This window comes from Carica papaya, chromosome 4 (assembly GCF_054855325.1).
Source record: "Carica papaya isolate Zhongbai chromosome 4, ASM5485532v1, whole genome shotgun sequence".
In the NCBI taxonomy this organism is placed as follows: Eukaryota; Viridiplantae; Streptophyta; class Magnoliopsida; order Brassicales; family Caricaceae; genus Carica; species Carica papaya.
The window spans coordinates 13340238-13363672 of NC_142312.1; the positions used below are offsets into that span (position 1 = coordinate 13340238).

At 30.3% G+C, this 23435-nt stretch overlaps 1 protein-coding gene across 1 annotated transcript; it reads right to left on the bottom strand.

The window, feature by feature from the left end:
• Positions 1–238: 238 nt before the first annotated feature.
• LOC110812381 (putative RING-H2 finger protein ATL21A) lies at positions 239–2414 on the bottom strand. The gene is made up of 2 exons (XM_022039150.2): positions 1628–2414; positions 239–792 (listed from the first exon to the last, which is right to left on the bottom strand). The coding sequence occupies exons 1-2, from the start codon at positions 2313–2315 to the stop codon at positions 320–322; spliced, it is 1161 nt and encodes a 386-aa protein (XP_021894842.1). The 5' UTR covers positions 2316–2414; the 3' UTR covers positions 239–319.
• Between the last annotated feature and the right edge of the window lie 21021 nt (positions 2415–23435).

Consider the following 23435-nt stretch of genomic DNA (forward strand, 5'->3'; position numbering starts at 1 on the left):
TCTGTAAAACATTTTGAAGATGATAACAAGGATGCTAAATTTGTACGTACATATATGTAATGAATGTATATGGGAATGTCATGCTTGCTAGTTAAGTTATTAGTTCAAATATAATTACATAAATACATATGAAAATAAATTTTTTATTGCATCCTACTTAAAATTAATATTACAAAAACTGTATCTATCATGAATTAATGTAGACTGAAGAAGAAATTAATTTGTAGAGAATCTCAACTAGGAAAAGAGAAATTTAATCTTTCATCACACAAACAAGCAAAATATATACACAAACAATATGTATAATGGTGAAAATTTATTAAGATGAGGCCGAAAAAGAGGTTGAAGAGGAAGATGATAAGGTAGAGGGGGAAAGTTCATTGAAATTTTGTTGTGGGGAATTACGACACAAGGGACATGTTCCTTTGACCCTAAGCCACTCATCTATGCAATCAATGTGAAAGTAATGGTTACATTCGGGTATAGTTTTGAGTATTTCTTTAGGTTGGTATTCGGAAAGACAAATTGAACAAAGGTTTTGATTAGGCTCAGGTAATCTCTTACTTTCACCTAACAGAGTTTTTGGGTATGAGTCAATGGTAAATTTATTAAGGCCACAAATGACAACATCACGTTGAGAGACTATGGTGTTGGGCAACTCAGTAATCGTGTTTCGTCGTTGATCATACATCTTCACCTTGCTCCCGAAGTAACATCCTAAACCGATCAAACATAAAACTCCAGGTATACCAACGCCTATGATTAGTCCATACTTGATACTCCTTGGAGGACCTTCATGAATATTGACTAAATGTTAGTAATGAAATACATATAAATTTAAAAAATTAAAATTAAGAGAATTTTATAATGTAACTTTATTTATTTAAGACACTAGTTGTTATCTGATAATAATTGCTCTCGAATTAATTGTATATGAAATACATACAATATTTAAAATAATTAAGGTTGTTTGGCATTATTTGTTGAAAGCTTATATGTAAATATCTTCAATAGTTAGTTTTTATAAGAAGACGTAGGTTTAATTAATTAATCTTAAACAATTGAATAATTAATACGTTTAATTCGAATTAATTATATTTTTGTACATATATTCATCTAAAAAGTATTTTAATTATGTTATAATTAATATAATATATCAATTAATTGATAAATAAATGCATTTGATACTGAAGAAAATCTAAAACCATCTCTTAATCTTGCATATATATATATATATATATAGATGTATATAAAAGGGGTCTTACTTTACGCCAAAGGCCAACACCAACCAAACAACTGACTCAGTCCAACTTACAACCTATCACAAATTAATATTATAAAATATAAACTTAGAAAGTCTTTTTTATTAAAATATTCTTGTAGGACCTACTTTCAGAAACATGCCACGTGGCATCATTTCTTAAACTGAAAACTACCCACAATCCAAAAAATTGGAAGTGGAGCCACTGGATTTGACCAAACCTTAAATCCCATGCCCCTTCTGGTTTTACCAAGTAATGACTGTTCAAGTTCCTTCCAAACTGGTTGAAACTAATGTGTTGGTTTAAATTCCATAACATGCATGAAATGAAATTAAGAACAAGCTAGTAGACTGATAACTTTTTACCATTGCTTGGAAGATTGGTGCATCCGATTTCAAGACCCGAGCTGCTCATGAACCCGCAAGCCCCTCCACTTTCTTCACACGATCGGCAATCGGGTTGGTTCCAAATCAACTGGACACTTCCACCCATACCCGGCCAAGAAGTCCACGGACCAGGGACGGAGCGATTCCCGATCAACTGACATAACGAAGACAGCGTCGCGTAAGACGAAAAGCCCGTCGGTGTCATCAGGACCGTGAAGTTGTCACGGCTTAGACACATCGCTTGAAACGTGCCGGAAAACAGAGGAATATTTTCAGAGCAGTTGAAAAACCCGAAGTTCACCGTAAAGACGGGAGAGAAAGGCGAAGCGGAGAGATTGAAAGTTTGGAGAAAGCGTTGAGCGAGGCAGAGTCCGGGGTCGCCGACATGCACAGCCTGTAATTCGTAGTCAATGTCGTTGACCGTGAAGTTTCCTGCATTTGGGATATTAAGGGTTAAGGTTTGTGTCTGGTTATTGCATATGAGGTCAAAGCCAGGGTAACCGCACCGCGTTGATTGTGTATCTCTTAGCCGGAAAGGGAACCGGACGGTTGGTGTGCCGGGTCCGCAAGATGGTGCGACAGGGCAATTGGCGTCGGTGAGAGGAAAGGGAAAAATGAGATGCAGGAATAGAATGGTGAAGGAGAAGATGAGTTGCGGGGTTGTCATTTTTTTTGGGTGTGATATAGCAAGCTATATCTAGCTAGAGGAAGAAGAAAGAAAATAGACTGATATATATGGAGTAATAGCAGGTTGGGACTTATGTTTTCTTGAGTATCCAGTAAGAGCTAGAAACTTGTTGGATAGAAATTATACATTAATGTTTAGATAAAATTATGAAGGTTTGGTTGGTGATTCTGGGTCAACGCTTCTAAATTAGCCAGTATCTAATGGCATATTAACAAGTGTTGGGAGCTGTTGAAAATGACACATTTGAAAAATTCTGAGAGTATTATTAATATGGAGATATTATAATATAGCTAAGATTGATTATATTTTATTAATAATATCACAAGTTTGAATATCATTAGGAAATGCAGGGTTTGTCAATTTATAGGTTTTCTATAGAATTACAGTGACTCTAACTTGTTTAGTTTAGTGAGATTAAATATTTAACTTAATATTTTATTATTTAGACTGTGATGATTAAACTATGTTTATTTTTAATGAGTTTATTATATATATTTTTTAATACAAATAGGATAATATGAGTCAGTTAATTTTTTTTTTATTGGATGTATTTATAATTAATTAAAACTTGAGATAGTTTATTTATATATAAAAATAAATAAATAAATATAATTTTATTATTAATGATTTTGCTAAAAGCAACTGCCCCTAAATAATTCAATAATTATTTTAAGGATTATTCTCGTTCAAACTCTTTGAATATGACGATATGCAGGAAAAAATAAAAAATAAAGTAAAATAAAATAGAGTATGCAGGGGAGGAAAATAGCGATTTCTTCACTAGGCATTAGATTCAAAGCCGTGTGGAATTAATTCTTGAGTTTTGTAATTAAACACGATATATTATTTTGTATAAAATGGTACATAACATTATATTTGTACTTATTATTTATAGAAAAATTACATTAACTAAAATAATTATTCGATAAAAATTTAACACAATATTGATTTATACGTGTATAATTCATTTGTAGACCATAGCTTTGTAATATAACTTCATCTTAGCTTCAAATATATTTTATGGAAAAATGCAGTGACCAATTAATTTTTCTTCTATCAGCTGGTTCGAGCTTTGAATGTTGAAGGGACCGCAGCACATAGAAAAAGTTACTCACCAACATTGCACGTCGAGTTGAATTAGTCTCGCATAAAAACATCACTGGACTTTAAGCTGTAAATGTAAGTCACTTCAAATATTATTCATATGTATATATATATATATATATATATTCTGACTTAGTTACTTGCTTCAGGTGTAATTACGTGCATAAACAGGAGCTCGACTTAATAATTAGATTATGTGCGAGAATTAGAAAAATAAAGCATGAAAAGACCTGCCCAATAAAACTTTTTTTGAAAAAATTCATTTCAAGAAAATCAACTTAGCTTAGGTCCGTGATTAATTATTTCCTCCTTTATCTTAGAGGGTAAGAGCTCAAGTACTTTACAAAATATTTAAAATTTTTCATATATTATTTTTTTAAAAAAATTTCTTTGTATTATAGTTTTATCTCTTTAATGAACCATCGAACATTGTTTGGGAACCGCTGAGCTGACAAGCATGTCATCAACGCATCAGCAACCAAGTCAACAAACTCTTTCCCCTCTTCTTCCCTTTACCCACTATCGGTTTCTCCAATCTTCTTTGTTTCGAGAGTGTCAAGCTCTATCCCCTCCGTGACTTCTGGGTTCACTTTCAAAATTACAAGGAGCACCCCAACAACCATCTAAAACGCGGAGCTATCCACGATGATGGTGCCTTTCTCTACCGCAATGGGGCTAAATTGCATTCTGATGGAGCCTCCAGCCCTAAATAGGGTGATGTGGACACCATTGAAGCTTTCGATGTTGAGTACCTCTACTATGGACTTGGTATCCTTAAATGCAACGCTTTACGAAGCATTTCGATGCCAACATTTGATGGAATAGTTGGGAAGTCCTGGTCTAAGAAGTGTCAATGGCACCAACTATCACGAGAGATAGACTTGATTTTTTTGAGGGAGATGGGAACACTGGTGGTTTAAAGAGACGGGCATGGATTTGGCCACGGTGAGTTTGGAAACAAAGTGGCTCTGTAGGTTCTAGTGGTATGTGAGGATTATTGAGAATGATTCAAAATCAATCAGCTAAGTGAATGAGTCGAAGTTAGTCCTACAAGTTTGCTATTAGTGACTAATGTTATATCTGCATATGCAGCAGATTTTTCTGAATGTTAGTTCCTATAAATTTGTAGTTAGTGGCTAATAAAATATCTATATATGCAGTAGATTTTACTCTATGTATTTAACTTTATAATTATTTATACAACGTATATAAAAGCTCATTGTTTTACTTAAATTGTGAATGAAAAATTGGCTCATTTCTCATCTTAATTTGTCATCTTTATAGTTTTTTACTTTATTTTCAACCACCATATGTGGCATCAGAGCCATTACAAACTCTCAAAACATAATTTTTATAACAATTATGCCTAAGGAAGCTTGACAAACTCTCAAAACATAATTTCAAGGGTCATCAAATGTAATTACTACTAAACTTATAAATACTTCATAAAACCTTTAAAATGCTTCAAATAGCTACATTTGAATATGTTCAAACATTTTTGTCAAGGGCCTTTGTAATTGTCACTCAAAGTGAGGGCATATGGTGAGAAAATTACTGATAAGATTATGATTTAAAAATTATTAAGGAGTTTAACTCCTAAATTTGATCATGCGGTTGTTGTAATAGAGGAGTCTAAAGATTTATCTATTTATTCCTTTGATGATTTAATGAGTTCTTTGCAAGTTCATAAAGATAAGTTGAATAGATCATTACCAAAAAAAATGAAGAAAATATTTTTCAAGTGAAAAAAGATTCCTCTCACACTAAATTAAATGATTAAGCCTCAAATAAAAGTTGTTCTCATAGTGGTTATCATAAAAAAGGTTGCAATGGAAATCAAGGACAAAGAGGACGAGTTGATAAACAAAGATTGTTCAAGTAAAATCAGAATAAAATTAAGTACTGTTTGGTTTCTTTATGAGAAATTAGGTCACAAGGAGGCTCATTGTTGGACCAAGCAAAGAGATGAATGAAAGCATGCCAATGTTGCAGAAGAAAAAGAAAGAATGTTGTTTATGCTCACTCTTTTGATAAAAATGTTGTTGATACTATTTAGTTTCTGTATAATGGGTGTTCAAATCATATGTCAAATTCAAAGTCATTATTTAGAGAACTTGATGAGGCAGGAAAATCAATAGTTTAATTAGGTGATGACAAGTTGATTAAGGTTAAAGGAAAATGTATAATTGTTATCAAAAGAAACCATAGTAACACTAAGCTTTTAACTTATGTGCAAAATTTGTTCCTAGTTTGGCTTATAATTTACTAAATGTTGGGCAATTGATGAATAATGGATACAAAATTTTGTTTGATAAAGACTCATGTAGTGTTGAAGGTAAAAATGTCATAATTAATGTTCAAGTGGCATAAAAAAAATATTTCCACTTAAAGCTTCTCAAGTTAATAATTTTGCCTTTGTTATTAGAAAAATTGGTGAATTTAGATTATAATATTTGTCTTATGGACATATGAATGAGAATGGATTGAAGATTTTAAGTTAAAAAAATATAGTTAATTGGTTACTTAAGAGTTGTTGAAGATTAATGTATAAATTATAGTTTATTTTATTTGTTAGTTTGAATTTAAATAGGTTTTATCTTTTAATTAAATTTGATCAATCTTTATCTTTTAATTAGAAAAATTTTATTTTTTAGGAGATTTAGTTCGTGTTTATCTTTTAAATAGTGGTAGTTTATTTTTAAGATATTAGTTTATGTGTAAATCTATTAAAAAATACATGAAGTTATTAATTTTATGGAGTTAATTAAAATTCAAGTTTTCTTCACATAGGAAAACTTAAACAAATGGTATTAGAGTCTTTCTTAATCATGTGACTATAAGAAAAAAATATAAAAAGATTAAAAAAAAAAAAGCAATAAAGGGAGCCTTCTTCGCTGAAACATAAAAAAAATGAAAATTTCCACTATACAGAGTATGAAAAGAAGACAAGTATAATGAAAAAAATTGTTAACATAAAGGTAAACCACAATATTTTAATTATAAAAGATTTGAGAATATATAAAAGAACTGCAGGTTTAAGAACAAGCAAACAAATTATGATCAAGAAGCAAAATCTCTTTTTTGAAAATTAGAGAGAAGTTCTTCGAGAGATTAATAGCAGATTTTGATGAGAAGTGCATTAATAATTGAAGATTACTGAGAAATACATCAATAATTGGAGATTGTTGAGAAATGTATCAACAATTAGAGATTGTTGAAAAGCGCATTAATAATTGGATTTTGATGAGAAATGCATCAATAATTGGATATTGGTGAGAAATGCATCAACAATCAAATAAAAATACTTTAAAATATGAAGATTAAACAAGACATATTAGAAAGAGGTGTTTCAATAAGATAATTTTGGTGCTTATAATTTTTATATTAAGAAAGAGTATTGAAGACTAATGTAGAAATTATAATTTTTTCTATTTTTTAGTTTGAATTCAAATAAACTTTGTTGGAATTTCAAAACTAGATATGAAATCTAAATAATCAAACTCATATCAAATTAAAGAGACTACATCTGTAACGAAAGTGTACCTAAATTTATAGTGAAAAAAATATGTACATTCTGCAGTAAATCTTCCAAATTAGTTGTAACTTTTTGAGTTCTCATACTCTCTTTATTTCTGGTGATGAGAGATCATAATAGAAAAACTCTACATGTAATTTGGGGACCATAATTGCTTATTTATAGGTAAATCTGTTTGTAAATTTTTTACATTCTTAATTTGACAGATCACAAAATTAGGAATAATAGATTTTATTTCTACACATAAAAAATAAAACTCAAAATTTAATTTGATTTATTAAGATCCAATATACCTTTAACTGTATCATATCAATTTTTAACCAAATCCAATTAATTTGATAGCCTTTTAATATACAGTAATTTACACATATAAGTCTACATGGTAAATTTAAAATCCAACAATCTCTCACTTAAGTTATATATGTTACCTTATAATTATGCATTAAATAACTTTATGAGTACTCTTAATTTTGTTATCATTACCTGAATGCATCCATAAACAATCTCGTCCATCAATCATGTCAACATAGGATCAAAGCGGTATTCATTACATCTGTCATAACTAAACCCATCAATGGTTACATATATCAATATAACCAAATGACATGGATCAAGCATGGATATGTAACATGAAAATTACATGCAATGTGATATGAACATACCTATTTCCAACTGGTCCTAACTTAAACCTTAATGAGATTAACTGTAAACAAGTTTAAAGACAAAATAAATTGAATTCTTTATCATTGAAACATGATAATAAATATATATAAACCTTTTCCAAACTTTACTAAAAGATATGTCTTATTTAGAAGAGTAAATAAGGTATAAAACTCCCACTGAAACTATATATCCTCAGAAAATACAACACCCATATGGGCAATGTGCTCATGAAAGACCTTAAGCGGTAATCTCTTAGAAAGCGGATCCACAAACATGAAGTTTGTCCTGATGTGCTCTATCGATATTTGATTACTTTGATTTTTTTTCCTTAACAACTAGGAACTTGATTTTTATATGGTTCGACTTCATCGAATTCGTGTTGTTACTAGAATACATAACTACAGATTTACTATCACAAAATAACTTTCATGGTCTTTCAATGTTATTTACAATACGCAATCTAGTGATAAAATTTCACAGCTATATTCCATGATTGGACACTTCATAACACGCTATAAACTCTATTACCGCGGTTGAAAAGGCTATGAGTGTCTACTTAACACTCTTCAAGGAAACGACTCCCCCAACAAACAAGAAGATATAGTCTGACGTGGATCTCCTATTTTCTTGGCATTCGATTAAATCATAATCAAAATAATCAATAATCTCTAGTTGATCTGATCTCCTGTATATGAGCTTATAGTCCTTCGTTCTCTGTAGATATCACATGACACATTTTGTTGCTTTTAAATGATCCATACCTAGATTGCTCAAATATATATCCCTAGCGTCCAACAATGTATGCAATATCCGACATGTACAAACTTGAGCATATATAAGACTTCTTACAGCTGAAGCATAAAGAATATTTTGCATTTCTTTAGTCTTATAGTTATTTTTGAGGCATTAATTTAGAGTAAACTTAACTCCCTTAAACATAGGGGTGTCACCTTATTTACAGTCCTACATGCCAAATTTCTTAAGAACTTTTTCGAAATAACTTTTTTTGTGACAATACAAGAATATTTCGAGAGCGATCTCGATGTATCTGAATTCCTAATACAAAAAATGTGTCCCAAAGATCTTGCATTCAATTTGTTTTATCAGAAATCTTTTGGTTTTGTACAATAAACCTATGTCATTGTTGGCAAGTAGTACGTCGTTGACATATAAAACTAAAAAAAATATATTTACTCCCACTGAATTTATGGTATATACAATTATCCACTCTATTAATCTCAAAACCGAATGAGATGATAACTTGATGGAATTTGTAATATAATTGATGAAAAACCTGTTTGAGTCCATATATAGATTTTTTTTAATTTGTAAACCATTGTATTGTCCGATATAAAGTTTTCTGATTGTATAATAAAAATTGTCACACTAATGTCACCATTGAAAAACACTGTCATAACATCCATATGATGATGTAACTCAAGATTAAAATATGCCACTAAAACTATTATAGTGCTGAAAGAGTTTTTGATGAAACTAAAGAGAATATCTCTTTATAATCAATTTTTCATTATATGTGAAGCCCTTAGCGATAACAAGAGCCTTGTACCTATCGAAATCACCTTTCGAATCCCTCTTGATATTAAATATTTATTTGTAACTAATGGGTTTTGCACTTTCAAGCATTGGGACAAGTTCCCATATGTCATTGTCCTCCATGGACTTAATCTCTTAATTCATGACATTAATCCACTTTTGAGAGTTAGAACTTTCCATGGTTTGACAGAAGTTGATTAAATTATCTTCATTATTCCAATGTCATCCTCATGCTCTTGGAGAAATATAATATAATCATATGAAATTAAACTTCTCATCTATCTGGTGGATCTTCTTAATGGCATTAATTCTTGAAATTGTATAATTTGTTCTTCTTGAACAACTTCTTGAGCTTGAATAGGAGGTAAATGACATTGTATAAGTCTAGAATTGCTTCCTTAGCAATGTTAGGTATAAGAGTCTGATCCTAATCATTCATAATAGCAGTTAATAGAATATTAATGTGTTTTTCCTTCAAAGACAAGGTTCCAAATTCTCTCTCCCCCTTCAAACTCAACATCCTCAAAGATCTGAGCATTTCTTGTCTCAAAAATTGACTTAGTCGTGGAATCACAAAACTTATAACCCCCAGATCTTTCAGAATATCCAACAAAATAACAACTAACAGTTCTTAATTCTAGTTTCTTTTCATTTGGTCTATAAGGTCTTATATCAGTTAGACATCCCAAATGTATAAATGCTTTATACTAGGATTATTATCCGTCCAAAACTCATAAGGAGTCTTTACAATTGTTTTAATTGGAAATATGTTAAGTACATATGTTGCGGTATTTAATACTTCTCCCCAAAGAGATTTAAGTAAGGTAGAATGACTATCATACTCTCATAAATTTGAGCATTCTATTTTGCCTTTGAGCAACACCATTCATGTTAAGTGAACCCGGAATAGTGTACTATGAGACGATATCGCATTTATCTATGAATTTAGTAAACAGTCCTAGACATTATTCACATGATCTGTCATATCTACCATAGTATTCATCACCACGGTCAGATCAAACAGCTTTAATCTTTTTGTTGAGTTAGTTCTCAATTGCAGCTTTAAAATTTCTGAACACATACTGTAATTTTTCATAAATGAGATAAATGTAATCATATCTAGATTAATCATCTATGAAAGTTATAAAGTATTTTTTACCAATCTAAGAAGTTGTAGGGAAATGGTCCATAAATATCTGTATGTATAAATTTTAATACATCCATAATCTTGTTGGCACCCAATCTCCTAATATTTTTATGTTTCCCCTTAATGTAAATAACACATGTCAAAATATGTAAAATCAAGGGTATCAAGAATTTCATTTGACACAAATTTCTCAATTTTCCTTTCAGAGATATGATCTAATCGTCTATGCCATAATAAGGTGGAATTTTCACTAGTTAATTTATGTTTTACACCTCGTGTACACACATACAAGGATTCATTATAAGAGTAATTATATCCAGAAATATAGATTATCATAACTTGATAAAGAACCAATACTAACCAATTTTGAATCATGAAAGAGATTATTTTCGTTTTCATTCCAAATGAACAACGATAACTAAATTTGTCCAAAACGGAAATAGAAATCAAATTTCGTCTAAACGACAAACATAAGTATCATTCAAATCCAAATAATAACAGTTCTTAAAAATAATCTAAATGTCCTGATCGCCTCAACTTCCATTGATTTGTCGTTCCAACATAAACGAATATAGCATCCTCACTTGGCTTTCTATAACTTAGACAACCCTGGATAGACACACTAATGTGAGTTGTTGCACTAAAATCTATCAACCATATGTGTCTAGGTACCGAAGTTAAATTAACCTCGGAACAAACAAAATTAAGAAGTATAAATTTCTTTGCACATCATGCGTGATAGTTGCTACACTGTTTCTTCTTATGACCTGTAACTCCACAGAAGAAACAACCATCCTCATTTTGTTTATTATGTTGTTTCTTTTGTTGTGTATAAACTGCAACATCTTTATTATTCTTTCTTTTCTTGTTCCTATTGTCTTTAGAAATAGTGGCTAAGTGAGCAGTCTCTTTCTACTCATGTTTTAGCATTTTGTTTTCTTGAACACAGTGAGAGATGAGCTCATTAAGGAACCAAGAATCCTTCTGACAGTTGTAGCTCACCTTAAACTGAATAAACTATGGTGGAAGATATATTAAAACTAAGTGCACTAATAATTCTTCTGATAAGTCCAGTCTAGGTGCTTTGAGTTGAAAGTAGTATGAGACATTTCCATAATGTACTCCCTTATGTTTCATTTCCCTTTATACCTCATGAAAACAAGATTCACCAAGAGTGTATTAGTTTCAATCTTCTCATTCTTGGCAAAACGTTTCTCGAGGTTCTTAAGGAAACCCCTAGCTATAGTTATCTCATCGGACATAGTGCCCCAAAAAACTTGTAAAATGACATGTTTCACAATCATTAAATTTATACTGTTTGAACGATTCCACCTATCAAACTCCCTCTTATTGTCGGAGGTACTCTCAGTAGTAAGCGGATCGGGTTGATCGAACCGTAAAGTAAGGTCCAAATCATACCTCCTAGAACAACGAGAACATTCTTTTTCCATGCCTTAGAGTTTGTGTTATTTAAGATTGTGATAGAATTAACACTCGCGGAGATATTTGCAGTAGAACCAGAAATTTAATAGAGAACAACTATTAATTACATAAATACTTAAACTAGAAACAATAATCATGAATTCAAATAAAGATAATATCATCTTAAGATACCTAGCACTTCATTAATACTCTGTCTTTGGATAAAATATTAACTTGTAAGTGATATCTTGATACAACAATCAAATACTGACATTAAGAACACATCAAACGATGAATCTTCATTTAATACCTTTAAATCTTTATTTGACCCAATTTATAGTTCACATACAAAACCAAATAACTGTCACACATTTATTAGCACATGTAGGAATGCAATTACGTTAAATATTAACTTTCCTTTGGGCTGATTAACATTTATATAAATTACACCTATACAACTATTTATATTCTAAAATAAATTAACTTAGTACAAGAGATGTCACTTTGGTGATATGTTGTATAAATTGATTAATTTTAAAATATATATACATACACCAATATTTAAATTCAAAATTATACTGAGTTTTACTGTAAAATGAAGAAAAATATCTATAATGTTCTTAAAATTATACAAAGAAAATATCTTTTAAAAATAATAAATAAATAAAATATTTTTATTTTTTTAATTAATTAATTTTTTTAAAAAATATTTGGTCAATGATTGATCGTTAACCAATCAAAGTCAATGGTTGATTGTTGACTAGTCAACTTGTTGACTGATTGGCTTAATCGGGTCAAACTTGACAGGGTCGAGTCTAATTGGGTTAGGCCCAACTAGAATCCCTCTGGGCTTTAGGCCCAAGCGTATGCGGGCCTCCCTTTCTTCTTTTTCTGGTCTTCTTCTTCTACCTTCATGCAGTGGCCATGGCTACTGCTTCTTTTCTGCATGTTGTAAATAGGAGGTCGCGGCTGCTTCACAGCCATGCCGCAGTGGGCGTGGTTGTGGCTATATAGCCGTGACCAGGAGGCTAATTTGTCTCCCCTTTTCTTCATGTTTTTCTTTGTTTACAAACTATATAAATATATATATACATATATATATAAAACTGTCACACATTTATTACCACATGTAGGAATGCAATCATATTAAACATTAACCTTTCTTTGGGTCGATTAGTATTCATATAAATTACACTCATATAACCGTTTACATTCTAAAATAAAATAACTTAACACAAAAGAGATTACTTTGGTGACATGTTATGTAAATTGATTCATTTCAAAATGTATACACATATACTGATATTTAAATTCAAAATTATACTGAATTTTACTGTAAAATGAAGAAAAATATCTATAATCTTCTTAAAATTATACAAAGAAAATATTTTTTAAAAAAATAATAAAAAATAAAATATTCTTATTTTTTTATTAATTAATTTTTTAAAAAAATTATTTGGTCAACAAATTGAGTAGTCAAAGTCAGTTGTTAATCGTTGATCGGTCAACCCATTAATTGATCAGCTAAACCGGCTCGAATTAGACCAGGTTGAGTCTTACCAGGTTGGGCCTAGCCAGAATCTGTTTGGGCCTTAGGCCCAAGCATACGCGGGCCTCCCTTTTTCGTTTTCTTTCTTCATTTTTCTTCATCTTTTTATTTTGTTTTTTTTTTCTTTTTCTTCTTCTTCTACCTTCATTCGGTGGCCATGGGCACCGCTTCTTCTATGCATGTTGCGACTAGGAGGTCGCAACTGGTTCACGGTCACGCCGCACCAGGTGTGGTTGCAGTTGTTAAGCTGCGACCGGGAGGCCAATCCATCCCCTCTTTTGTTCATTTTTTCTTTGTCTATAAACTATATATATACATATATATTTTTAATTTTCGAAAAACATATATGAAAAATATGAAAATTAATCTGAGAAAACAAATCTGAAAATTTTAAAAAGTAATTCAAAAAAATAGATCTAAAAATTCCAAAAAGCAAAGAAAAACAGATCCCGAAAAATTTTGGTTCTTTAATCCATAATTAAAAGAAAAAATCTATATATATCCGAATCCGAAAATTGACCGCAAAAAATATGTATACTTAATCCAAAATTTTACCATAAAAAATCTAAAAATTATTTTAATATCAAAGATCTAATATGAGGTGGTTCTGATACCACTTATAGGGATTTCAAAACTAGATATGAAATCTAAATAACCAAACTCATACCAAATCTAAAAGATTAGTTCTGCAACGGAAGTTTACCTGAATCCATAGTGAAAAAAATTTGCATGTCCTGCGATAGATCTTCTAAATTCGCGTGTAATTTTTTGAGTTCTCACACACTCTATTTCTGCTGATGAGATATCAGAATAGAAAAAATCATACGTATAGTTTAAAGACCATAATCGCCTATTTATGGGCAAATTGCCTGTAAATTTTCTATATTTCTAATTTGATCCATCACAAAATTAAGAATTACAAATTTGATCTCAACACCTAAAATAAAGCTTATACTTTAATTTGATGCATTAAGGCTCAATATACCTTTAACTGTATCATATCACTTTTTGATCGGGCTCAATTAATTTGATAACTTTTTAATACTCAGTAATTTATACATATAAGCCCACATGATAAATTTAAAACCCAATAAGCTTCTCTTTTAATTAACTTTGATCCATGTTTATCTTTTAGTTAGAGGAAATTTATCGTGTAGGATTGGTTCATGTTTATTTTTTAGATAGTGGTAGCTTATTTTTAGGATATTAGTTTATGTATAAACCTATTTAAGGACACATTAAACTGTTAATTTTATGGAGTTAATTGAAATAAAGCTTTCTTCACCTAGAAAAACTCCAACAAGGTTGAACTCCAACAAGCTTGCGTTTTGGGAAAACAAAGCAACAAACATTTTCTAGTAGGAAAATCATAGAGAGCTGGTAGTTGCATTGAATTGATGCATGCTGATTTATGTAGATCCATTAATATCGAATCATTTGGTGGGTGTTAGTGTTTTTATTCCTAATTAATGATTACAACCATATTAATTGAGTTTATTTTCTCATATCTAAATATGAAGTTTTAATCACTTTTATAAAATTGAAGGCCTTCTTAGAAAATCATACTGGCAATTATATCAAGTGATGTCATACTAATAGATGAGGTCAATTTATTTCCGCTTGTTAGAAAATAAAGAAATTCGTCATCCACTCTTGCACAATTTCTATTATTAACTTATCTAAAATTTGAATGACACAAAATATAAATTATTTATGAACGTATAAATTGTGTATGGTTGTAATTTATTCTTTACATGTATAAATAGCTTTGTTTGTAATTTACTAAATATATAAAAATTCGTATTACATAAAACACATTTCATTCTTCTCCTTTTCTTTTCTTACTTTTATTACTATTTACACAATTAACTCCAATATTATCAACAAGTGGTATTAGAGTCTCAATGATCCAGAAGGTTACAGTAAATTTTTTATAAAATATAATTTATGGCTTTCGCAAGCACAACCTAGCAACAAGTCGTTCCTCTTTTCAATGAAGAAAACTATGGATGTTGGAGTATTAACATGAAGCTTGTCTTATGTTCATCTGGCTTATGGGAAGTAGTAGAAAATGGTATACCAGAAGTTGAGGGTGATACTAATATATTAACTTCAGTGACCATAGATTGGCCAAAAAAAGATGCAGAAACATTAGCCAAAATTCATCTTGCCACCTCAGGTACAATATTTCCATGTATAATGAATGTCACTTCAGCCAAAGAAGCATTAGAAATTTCGAAGAATGAATTTGAAGGAATAAAAAAGATAAGAATAGTCAAGCTTCAATCATTACGATGTGAGTTTGAATATTTGAAAATGCATATAACACGAAGAAACCATAAAAAATTATTCTTCATGAGTAATGGAGCTTATGAATCAACATCAACTAAAAGCACATAATAGCACAGATCAACTGAATAGTGGAGAAAATGTTGGTCAATTTACCAAAAAAGTTTGAGACGGTGATAATTGTCATAGAAGAATCAAAAGCCCTATTGATGTTAACCATATCAAAACTTATTAGTTATCTTCAAGTTCAAGAAAATAGGATGTCAAGAAGAAAATGGTATACCAGAAGTTGAGGGTGATACTAATATATTAACTTCAGTGACCATAGATTGGCCAAAAAAAGATGCAGAAACATTAGCCAAAATTCATCTTGCCACCTCAGGTACAATATTTCCATGTATAATGAATGTCACTTCAGCCAAAGAAGCATTAGAAATTTCGAAGAATGAATTTGAAGGAATAAAAAAGATAAGAATAGTCAAGCTTCAATCATTACGATGTGAGTTTGAATATTTGAAAATGCATATAACACGAAGAAACCATAAAAAATTATTCTTCATGAGTAATGGAGCTTATGAATCAACATCAACTAAAAGCACATAATAGCACAGATCAACTGAATAGTGGAGAAAATGTTGGTCAATTTACCAAAAAAGTTTGAGACGGTGATAATTGTCATAGAAGAATCAAAAGCCCTATTGATGTTAACCATATCAAAACTTATTAGTTATCTTCAAGTTCAAGAAAATAGGATGTCAAGAAGAAAATGGTATACCAGAAGTTGAGGGTGATACTAATATATTAACTTCAGTGACCATAGATTGGCCAAAAAAAGATGCAGAAACATTAGCCAAAATTCATCTTGCCACCTCAGGTACAATATTTCCATGTATAATGAATGTCACTTCAGCCAAAGAAGCATTAGAAATCTTGAAGAATGAATTTGAAGGAATAAAAAAGATAAGAATAGTCAAGCTTCAATCATTACGATGTGAGTTTGAATATTTAAAAATGTATATAACACGAAGAAACCATAAAAAATTATTCTTCATGAGTAATGGAGCTTATGAATCAACATCAACTAAAAGCACATAATAGCACAGATCAACTGAATAGTGGAGAAAATGTTGGTCAATTTACCAAAAAAGTTTGAGACGGTGATAATTGTCATAGAAGAATCAAAAGCCCTATTGATGTTAACCATATCAAAACTTATTAGTTATCTTCAAGTTCAAGAAAACAGGATGTCAAGAAGATTGAAGCATCTTTAGAAGGAGCCTTCCTAACAAAGCATAAACCTTCATCCTCATGATCAAATAAAACCAAAGGTCCAATATAATACAACTTAGGGAGTAACAAATAAGGAGACAAGAAAGGTAATTACCTTAATATAAAATTTATAAAAAATAAAATCATGAATAAAGGAATTGTTGGCACAAGGGAAAGTCACAATATAGTTTCTTCAAGAAATTTGGTAACATAGAGCACAAATGCAAATTTAATAGGCAGCAAGTAAGCATGTCAAAGAATATGGATAAAGAAGATTAATTGTTTTATGCTTGTCAGAATATCTCTAATCAGAAGGATATTTGGCTTATTATTGGATGCACTAATCATATGACCAAGTGTTATCATGCATTTAATGAAATAGACATATCAGTTAAAGTCTCTACCAAAATGGGCAATGGAGCTACAATAAAATCTGAAGGCAAATATACTATTGCTGTACAGACAAAGAAAGGTATAAGATTTATCAAAAATGTTCTATATATCCCTAGTTTATATTAGAATTTACTTAGTGTTTCTCAAATGATACATAATGGGTATTCTCTTTAGTTTAAATACCCTTGTTCAGTATTTGATCCAAAAGAAAACTCAATTGCTTACTTGAAAATGCAACAAAAATATTTTCTTATATAATGGTAGTATGTTGCAAGGGAAAAATCAATGCATGCTTGGATGGATGAGGTAACATGGCTATGACACAAGCACTTCAGACATAATAACTTTTACAGTTTGAAACTACTTTCACAAAAAAATATGGTGAAAGGTCTTCCTATCATTTCATTGTCAAGTGGCATATGTGATGGCTATCAACTAAGAAAAATGATAAGGCAATCATTTCCAATGGGACAACCATGGAAAGCATAAAAGAACAAGAGTTAGTACATATTGATATATGTTGTCCTATGAGAACCCCTTCACTTGACAATAACAGGTATTTCATTTTATTTATTGATGATTACTCTCAGATGATATGAGTCTATTTCATTAAAGATCAGTCCAAGATCTTCAATTGTTTTTTTTTTTACAAATTTAAGAGTTTTGTTGAAAAAGAAAATTCCTGCTAACTTAAGAAGTTCAAAAGTGATAATGAGAAGGAGTATACGTTCTGAGAATTTAACAAGTTTTGTGATGAGAAAGGTATACATCATCAACTTATTATTTCAACAATCCACAACAAAATGACATATTCAAAAAGAAGAACATAATCGTGATGGTCGATGCTGAAGGGTAGAGGTTTAACTAACAAGTTTTGGGCTAAAACAATATATGCATATGTTTATCTCCAAAATTGATTATCTATGAAGGCAGATGAAGGATATACATCTATTGAAGCATGGTTCATATATAAACCGTCGGTAAGTTACTTAAGAGTATTTGGGTGTATTTAATCTATGTACTAACAGAAAAATGACACAAGTTTGATGATAAAAAAAAAGAAAGCAATCTTCATTGACTATAGTTTTCAGCTAAAAAGATATAGAGTATATAACCCATACACCTGCCAAGTTTAAGTTAATAGAGATGTTATATTTGATGAAAATGCTTCTTGGAATTAGGAGCATAATAATATTGACATAAAGTATGTCACAACTCAACCATTCCAATAAGAAGAAGCTTCCCCATCAAAACCAACATTAATCAATCAATCAGGTTAACATTCTCAGGAAGAGTCTAGGAATGGCTCAGATGATATTGATTCTCCTAGATATGAGCATGACAGTTTATCTAACGCACCACTTAAGAAGCTCTAGAGATTATCGGAATTATATAAAGATATTCAAAAAACTCCTGATCCTAATATTGAACAATGTGATTTTTATTATTTTGTAACTCATGAACCAAATTGCTATGAAGAAGCATCTTAACATGAAAAATGGAGAACTACCATGGAAGAAGAAATTCACATAATCGAGAAGAACCAGACATGAGAACTACAAAATAAACTACCAAACAATGGTGTTATTGGTGTGAAATGGATATTCAAGACAATCCTTAATCCAGATGATTCAATTCAAAAATACAAAGATAGACTGGTAGCTAAAAGATATTCATAATAATTTGGCATGGATTACAATGAGACTTTTACCTTAGTATTAAGTCAAAATATAGTCAGAATTATTCTCACTTTGCTATGACAAAGAAGATGGAAGATTTATCAACTTGATGTGAAATCCATCTTTATCAATGGATTTCTTCTAGAAAAAATTTGTGTTGAACGACCCATATGATTCAAGATAAAGGGAAAAAAGACAAAGGTTTAAGGCTGAAAAAGGTGTTATACAGTCTTAAGAAAGTTCTATGAGCATGGTATTGTTAAACTGATATGCATTTCATTCAACAAGGGTTCAGAAGGAGTCCAAATAAGATTATTTTGTACATTAAGTCAAAAGGATCAAATATCATTATCCTCTCACTTTATATGGATGATCTTATTATTATGGGAAATAATTTAACTATGATAAAAACACTTAAGCAAAATATGATGAAATAGTTCGATACGACTTATCTTCGCATGATAAATTACTTTCTTGGCATGGAGATCAATCAAACAGATGAAAGGACATTCATATGTCAAAAGAAATATGTAAAAAATATCTTAAGAAAGTTTAAAATGGAAAATTGCAAACCCATTTCAACACCCTTGCCTCAAAATGATAAATTAATACAAAAGATTACTTTAGAGAAACTGATACGAAGCAGTATAGAAGTATGATTTGTAGCTTATTGTATCTAACAATCACAAAGCCAGACATGATGTACACTATGAGTATGTTATCCAGATTTCTGCAGATACCAACTCGAGTATATCTGCAAGCAATTAAAAGAGTTCTTCGCTATTTAAGAGGAACTTTAGACTATGGAATTTAGTACAATCCTATTGAAAACTTAGAGTTGATTCGATATTCAGTCAGTGATTGAGCTAGATTTTTGGATTATATAAAGAGTACTTCAGGCTACGTATTCTCGCTTGGAAATGGTGTATTTTCTTGGCTCAATCTAAAACAAGATATTTTGGCTCAATTAACAGTCGAAGTTGAGTATATAGCAGTATGTGCCATTGTAAATTTGATAATTTGGCTCAGAAGAATTTTGTGGGTGTAACTCAGAAACAATCTATCAAGATATTTTGTGATAACAAGTCAGTAAGGGCTATTACAAAGAATCCATTTCAGCATAGAAAGGCTAAACATATCAAAGTCAATATCATTTTGTTGGAGAATCTGAAAGTGAAGGAAAAATCAGTTTAGTCCATTAAAGCTCAAAACAACAACTAGCCGATATATTCACCAAACACTTCCAAAAGCCAAGTTTGATTTTCTTAGAGTTAAAATTTATGTTCAAAGGTAATTTCTTGAAGGAATGTTAGAAAATAAAGAAATTCATAATCCACTCTTTCACAATTACTATTATTAACTTATTTAAAATTTGAATGGTATAAAATATAAATTATTTATGAACATAGAAATTATTTATGGTTGTAATTTATTCTTTACATGTATAAATAGCTTTGTTTGTAATTCATTAAATATATAAAAATTTAAATTACATAAAACACATTTCATTCTTTCCCTTCTCTTTTCTTACTTTTAGCATTATTTGGACAATTAACTCAAATATAGCCAACACCACTGAATTTAATATTTTTTGTGAAGAATGTAGTATTTGTAAGGAGCTTACTACACCATATATCTTGGAACAAGAAGATATTGTTGAATGAAAAAAACCAAACAGTGGTGGAAATGGCTAGAACTGGAGGGAACCACACGTAAGTCACTTAAAAGTTTTTGGTTTTATAGTCTATGTTTTAATTAATTCTCAATCTCACCATAAACTTGATGAAAAAACCTAAAAAACACATTTTTGTTGGTTATAGTCCTCAATCAAAAGCATATATTCTATATAATCCTTTAAGTGGCATGTGGTTTTTAATGAGGATCCATAATGGATTTAAAAGGTGCTCAAAAACATGATCAAATTCTAATTTTAGAAGATATTGTTGCTAAGTCTTCACCTTCAAACTCAACAAGCTCTTATCCCACAGTCAATAATTCCTAAAGTCTAGTGAGCTCTAGTTTCTCATCATCAAGTGAAACTCCTCCAAGGAAATTTAGGTCCTTGAGGGAAATTTATGCATCTGGTTCTTTTGTTTTATGTATTTCAAATCCATAATTTTATGAGGAAGTTATATAAATATAAGAATGAGAGAATGCTATAGATGAAGAGATTACGATAATCTAGAAAAATTAGACTTGAAAATTGGTGCATTAAACTAAAAAGAAGCATGTTATTAAACTTAAATGGGTATTTAGAACTAATTACCAAGCTAATGGAAACATATAAAAGCATAAAGCTCGATTTATAAGAAAAGGGATATACTCAACAACAAGACGTCAATTTTGAAGAAACATTCTCATTAGTTGCTCATTTTGAAATAATAAGGGTATTGTTTTCTTTAGTTTCTCATTTATCTCTTCATGTTTTTCAATTTGATGTGAGATCTGCATTGTTAAATGGAGACTTGAAAGAGAACGTTTATGTTTCTCAACTTAAAGGCTTTGTTGTAGCCAACCATGAGAATAAAGTTTTTAAGTTAAAAAAAGCGTTGCATGGGCTTAAGCAAGCTCCACCGAGCATGGTATACTAAGATTGAAATTTATTTTCATGAGAATAGGTTTGAGAAAAGTGATAACGAGCTCGCTTTATATTTAAAAAAAGAAGGAAAAGTTGATATTCTTGTTATTTGTCTGTATGTTGATGACATGATTTATTTCGAGTCAAGTGAACATCTTCTTATTGATTTTAAATTTTTCATGATGCAAAAATTTGGAATGACATATTTGGATTTTTTGCAATATTTTCTTAGGCTTGAGGTGAAACGAGGATTAGATGAAATTTTCATTATACAGCATAAGTATACAATTAATATACTCAACAAGTTCAACATGCTAAGTTGCAACAAGGCTTCCACTATATTGAATTCAAATGAAAAATTGCAATATAAAGATGACACAAGAAAGGATGATGCAACTTATTTCTAAAAGTTGATAGGTGGACAAAATTGTTTGATACACACTCAACTTGACGTTGCATTTTTTATCAGTATTATGTCCAAGTTCATGCATAATCCAATAAACCATCACCTTGGAGCAACTAAAAAGAATCTTGCAATATGTTGCTTGAACAACTTACTTTGGAATTTGACACTTTAAAGTATCAAATTTCAAACTATTTGATTATACTAATAGTGATTTGACGGGTTCTTTAGATGAAAGAAAAAGTACATCGGGTTATAGTTTTAGCCTAGGTTCTAGTGTTGTCTCTTGGAGTTTAAAGAAGCAAGATACTATTGCATTATCATCTTTAGAGGCGTAATACATTGCTGTAACATCATTAGCATGCAAAACAATATGACTTATAAGAATTTTTGTTGATTTGGGCCAAGAACAAGTAGCAACAACTAGCATTTTTTTGTGACAATAAATGTATGATTACAATTACAAAAAATCCAACTTTTAGCGATAGAACAAAGCATATAGAAATATAACATCATTTCATTTGAAGACTAGTAGCAAATGGGGAAATAGTGTTAAAATTTTATGGTACAGATGATCAAGTTGTTGACTTATTTACAAAGTCCTCGTCTCAGCTCAAACATGATTATTTCTGACTGTAATTAGACATATGTTATTTTGAATCAAGGGAGCGCATTGAGAATGATTGAAAATCAATCAATTAAGTAAATGGGTCAAAGTTAGTTCCTAAGTTTGCTATTAGTTGTTAATATCATATATGTATATGCAACAGATTTTCCTGAATACTAATTCATATAAATTTGCTATTAGTAGCTAATAAAATATCTGCATATGCAATAGCTTTTACTCTATGTAGTTTACTTTGTTAGTTATTTATACAGCTTATGTAAAGACTCTTTGCTTTATTTAAGTTGTGAATGAAAAATTGACTTATTTCTCATATTAGTTTGTCATCCTTCTAGTTTTTAACTTTATTTCCAGCCAACAAGGATAACAATTATTGGCTTTTGTGTGAAGAAATTGGGGGCTGTGAAAGTGACGAGAAAAATAGGGAGGTTTTGTGGAGGAGAAAGGGTTGTGGTGTAATGACTCTGAAAATTTCAAATGAAATAAATTATGAATCTAGTGCGAAAATAAAATAAATAGTTAAAGTTTACATTCCTTACACATAAACTTAAAGTCTCAAATAGTACAATGGGAATTACTCTTTTGAAATAAATACAGAAAAATTAAAGAAATAAACGAAAAATAAATAAAACTGATATCCTACTCCCAACCCTCTTGTGGATCGGGCTATGTATCCTTATCCTCTTGATCTGAAATGGTTAAATAAGAAATGAGCTATACTAGCCTAGTCAGAATATCACACTACTCACCGACACAAAAATGAAGGTTGGTAGAAAATCAAAACAACTAATGGAATACTTAATTAAGCAAATGCATTTATTAATAATAAAATCATTTACCGTCCACTTAACATAGGAAAATTTATAAAAACAACCTATAGAGATAATAT

Bases quoted from the DNA above. Each gene is read 5' to 3' on its own strand.
- LOC110812381 (XM_022039150.2), bottom strand. From the start codon at position 2,315: ATGACAACCCCGCAACTCATCTTCTCCTTCACCATTCTATTCCTGCAT. The intron at 793-1,627 runs GTAAAAAGTTAT...ATATTCATGAAG, and splicing joins CACCAATCTTCCAAGCAATG to GTCCTCCAAGGAGTATCAAG.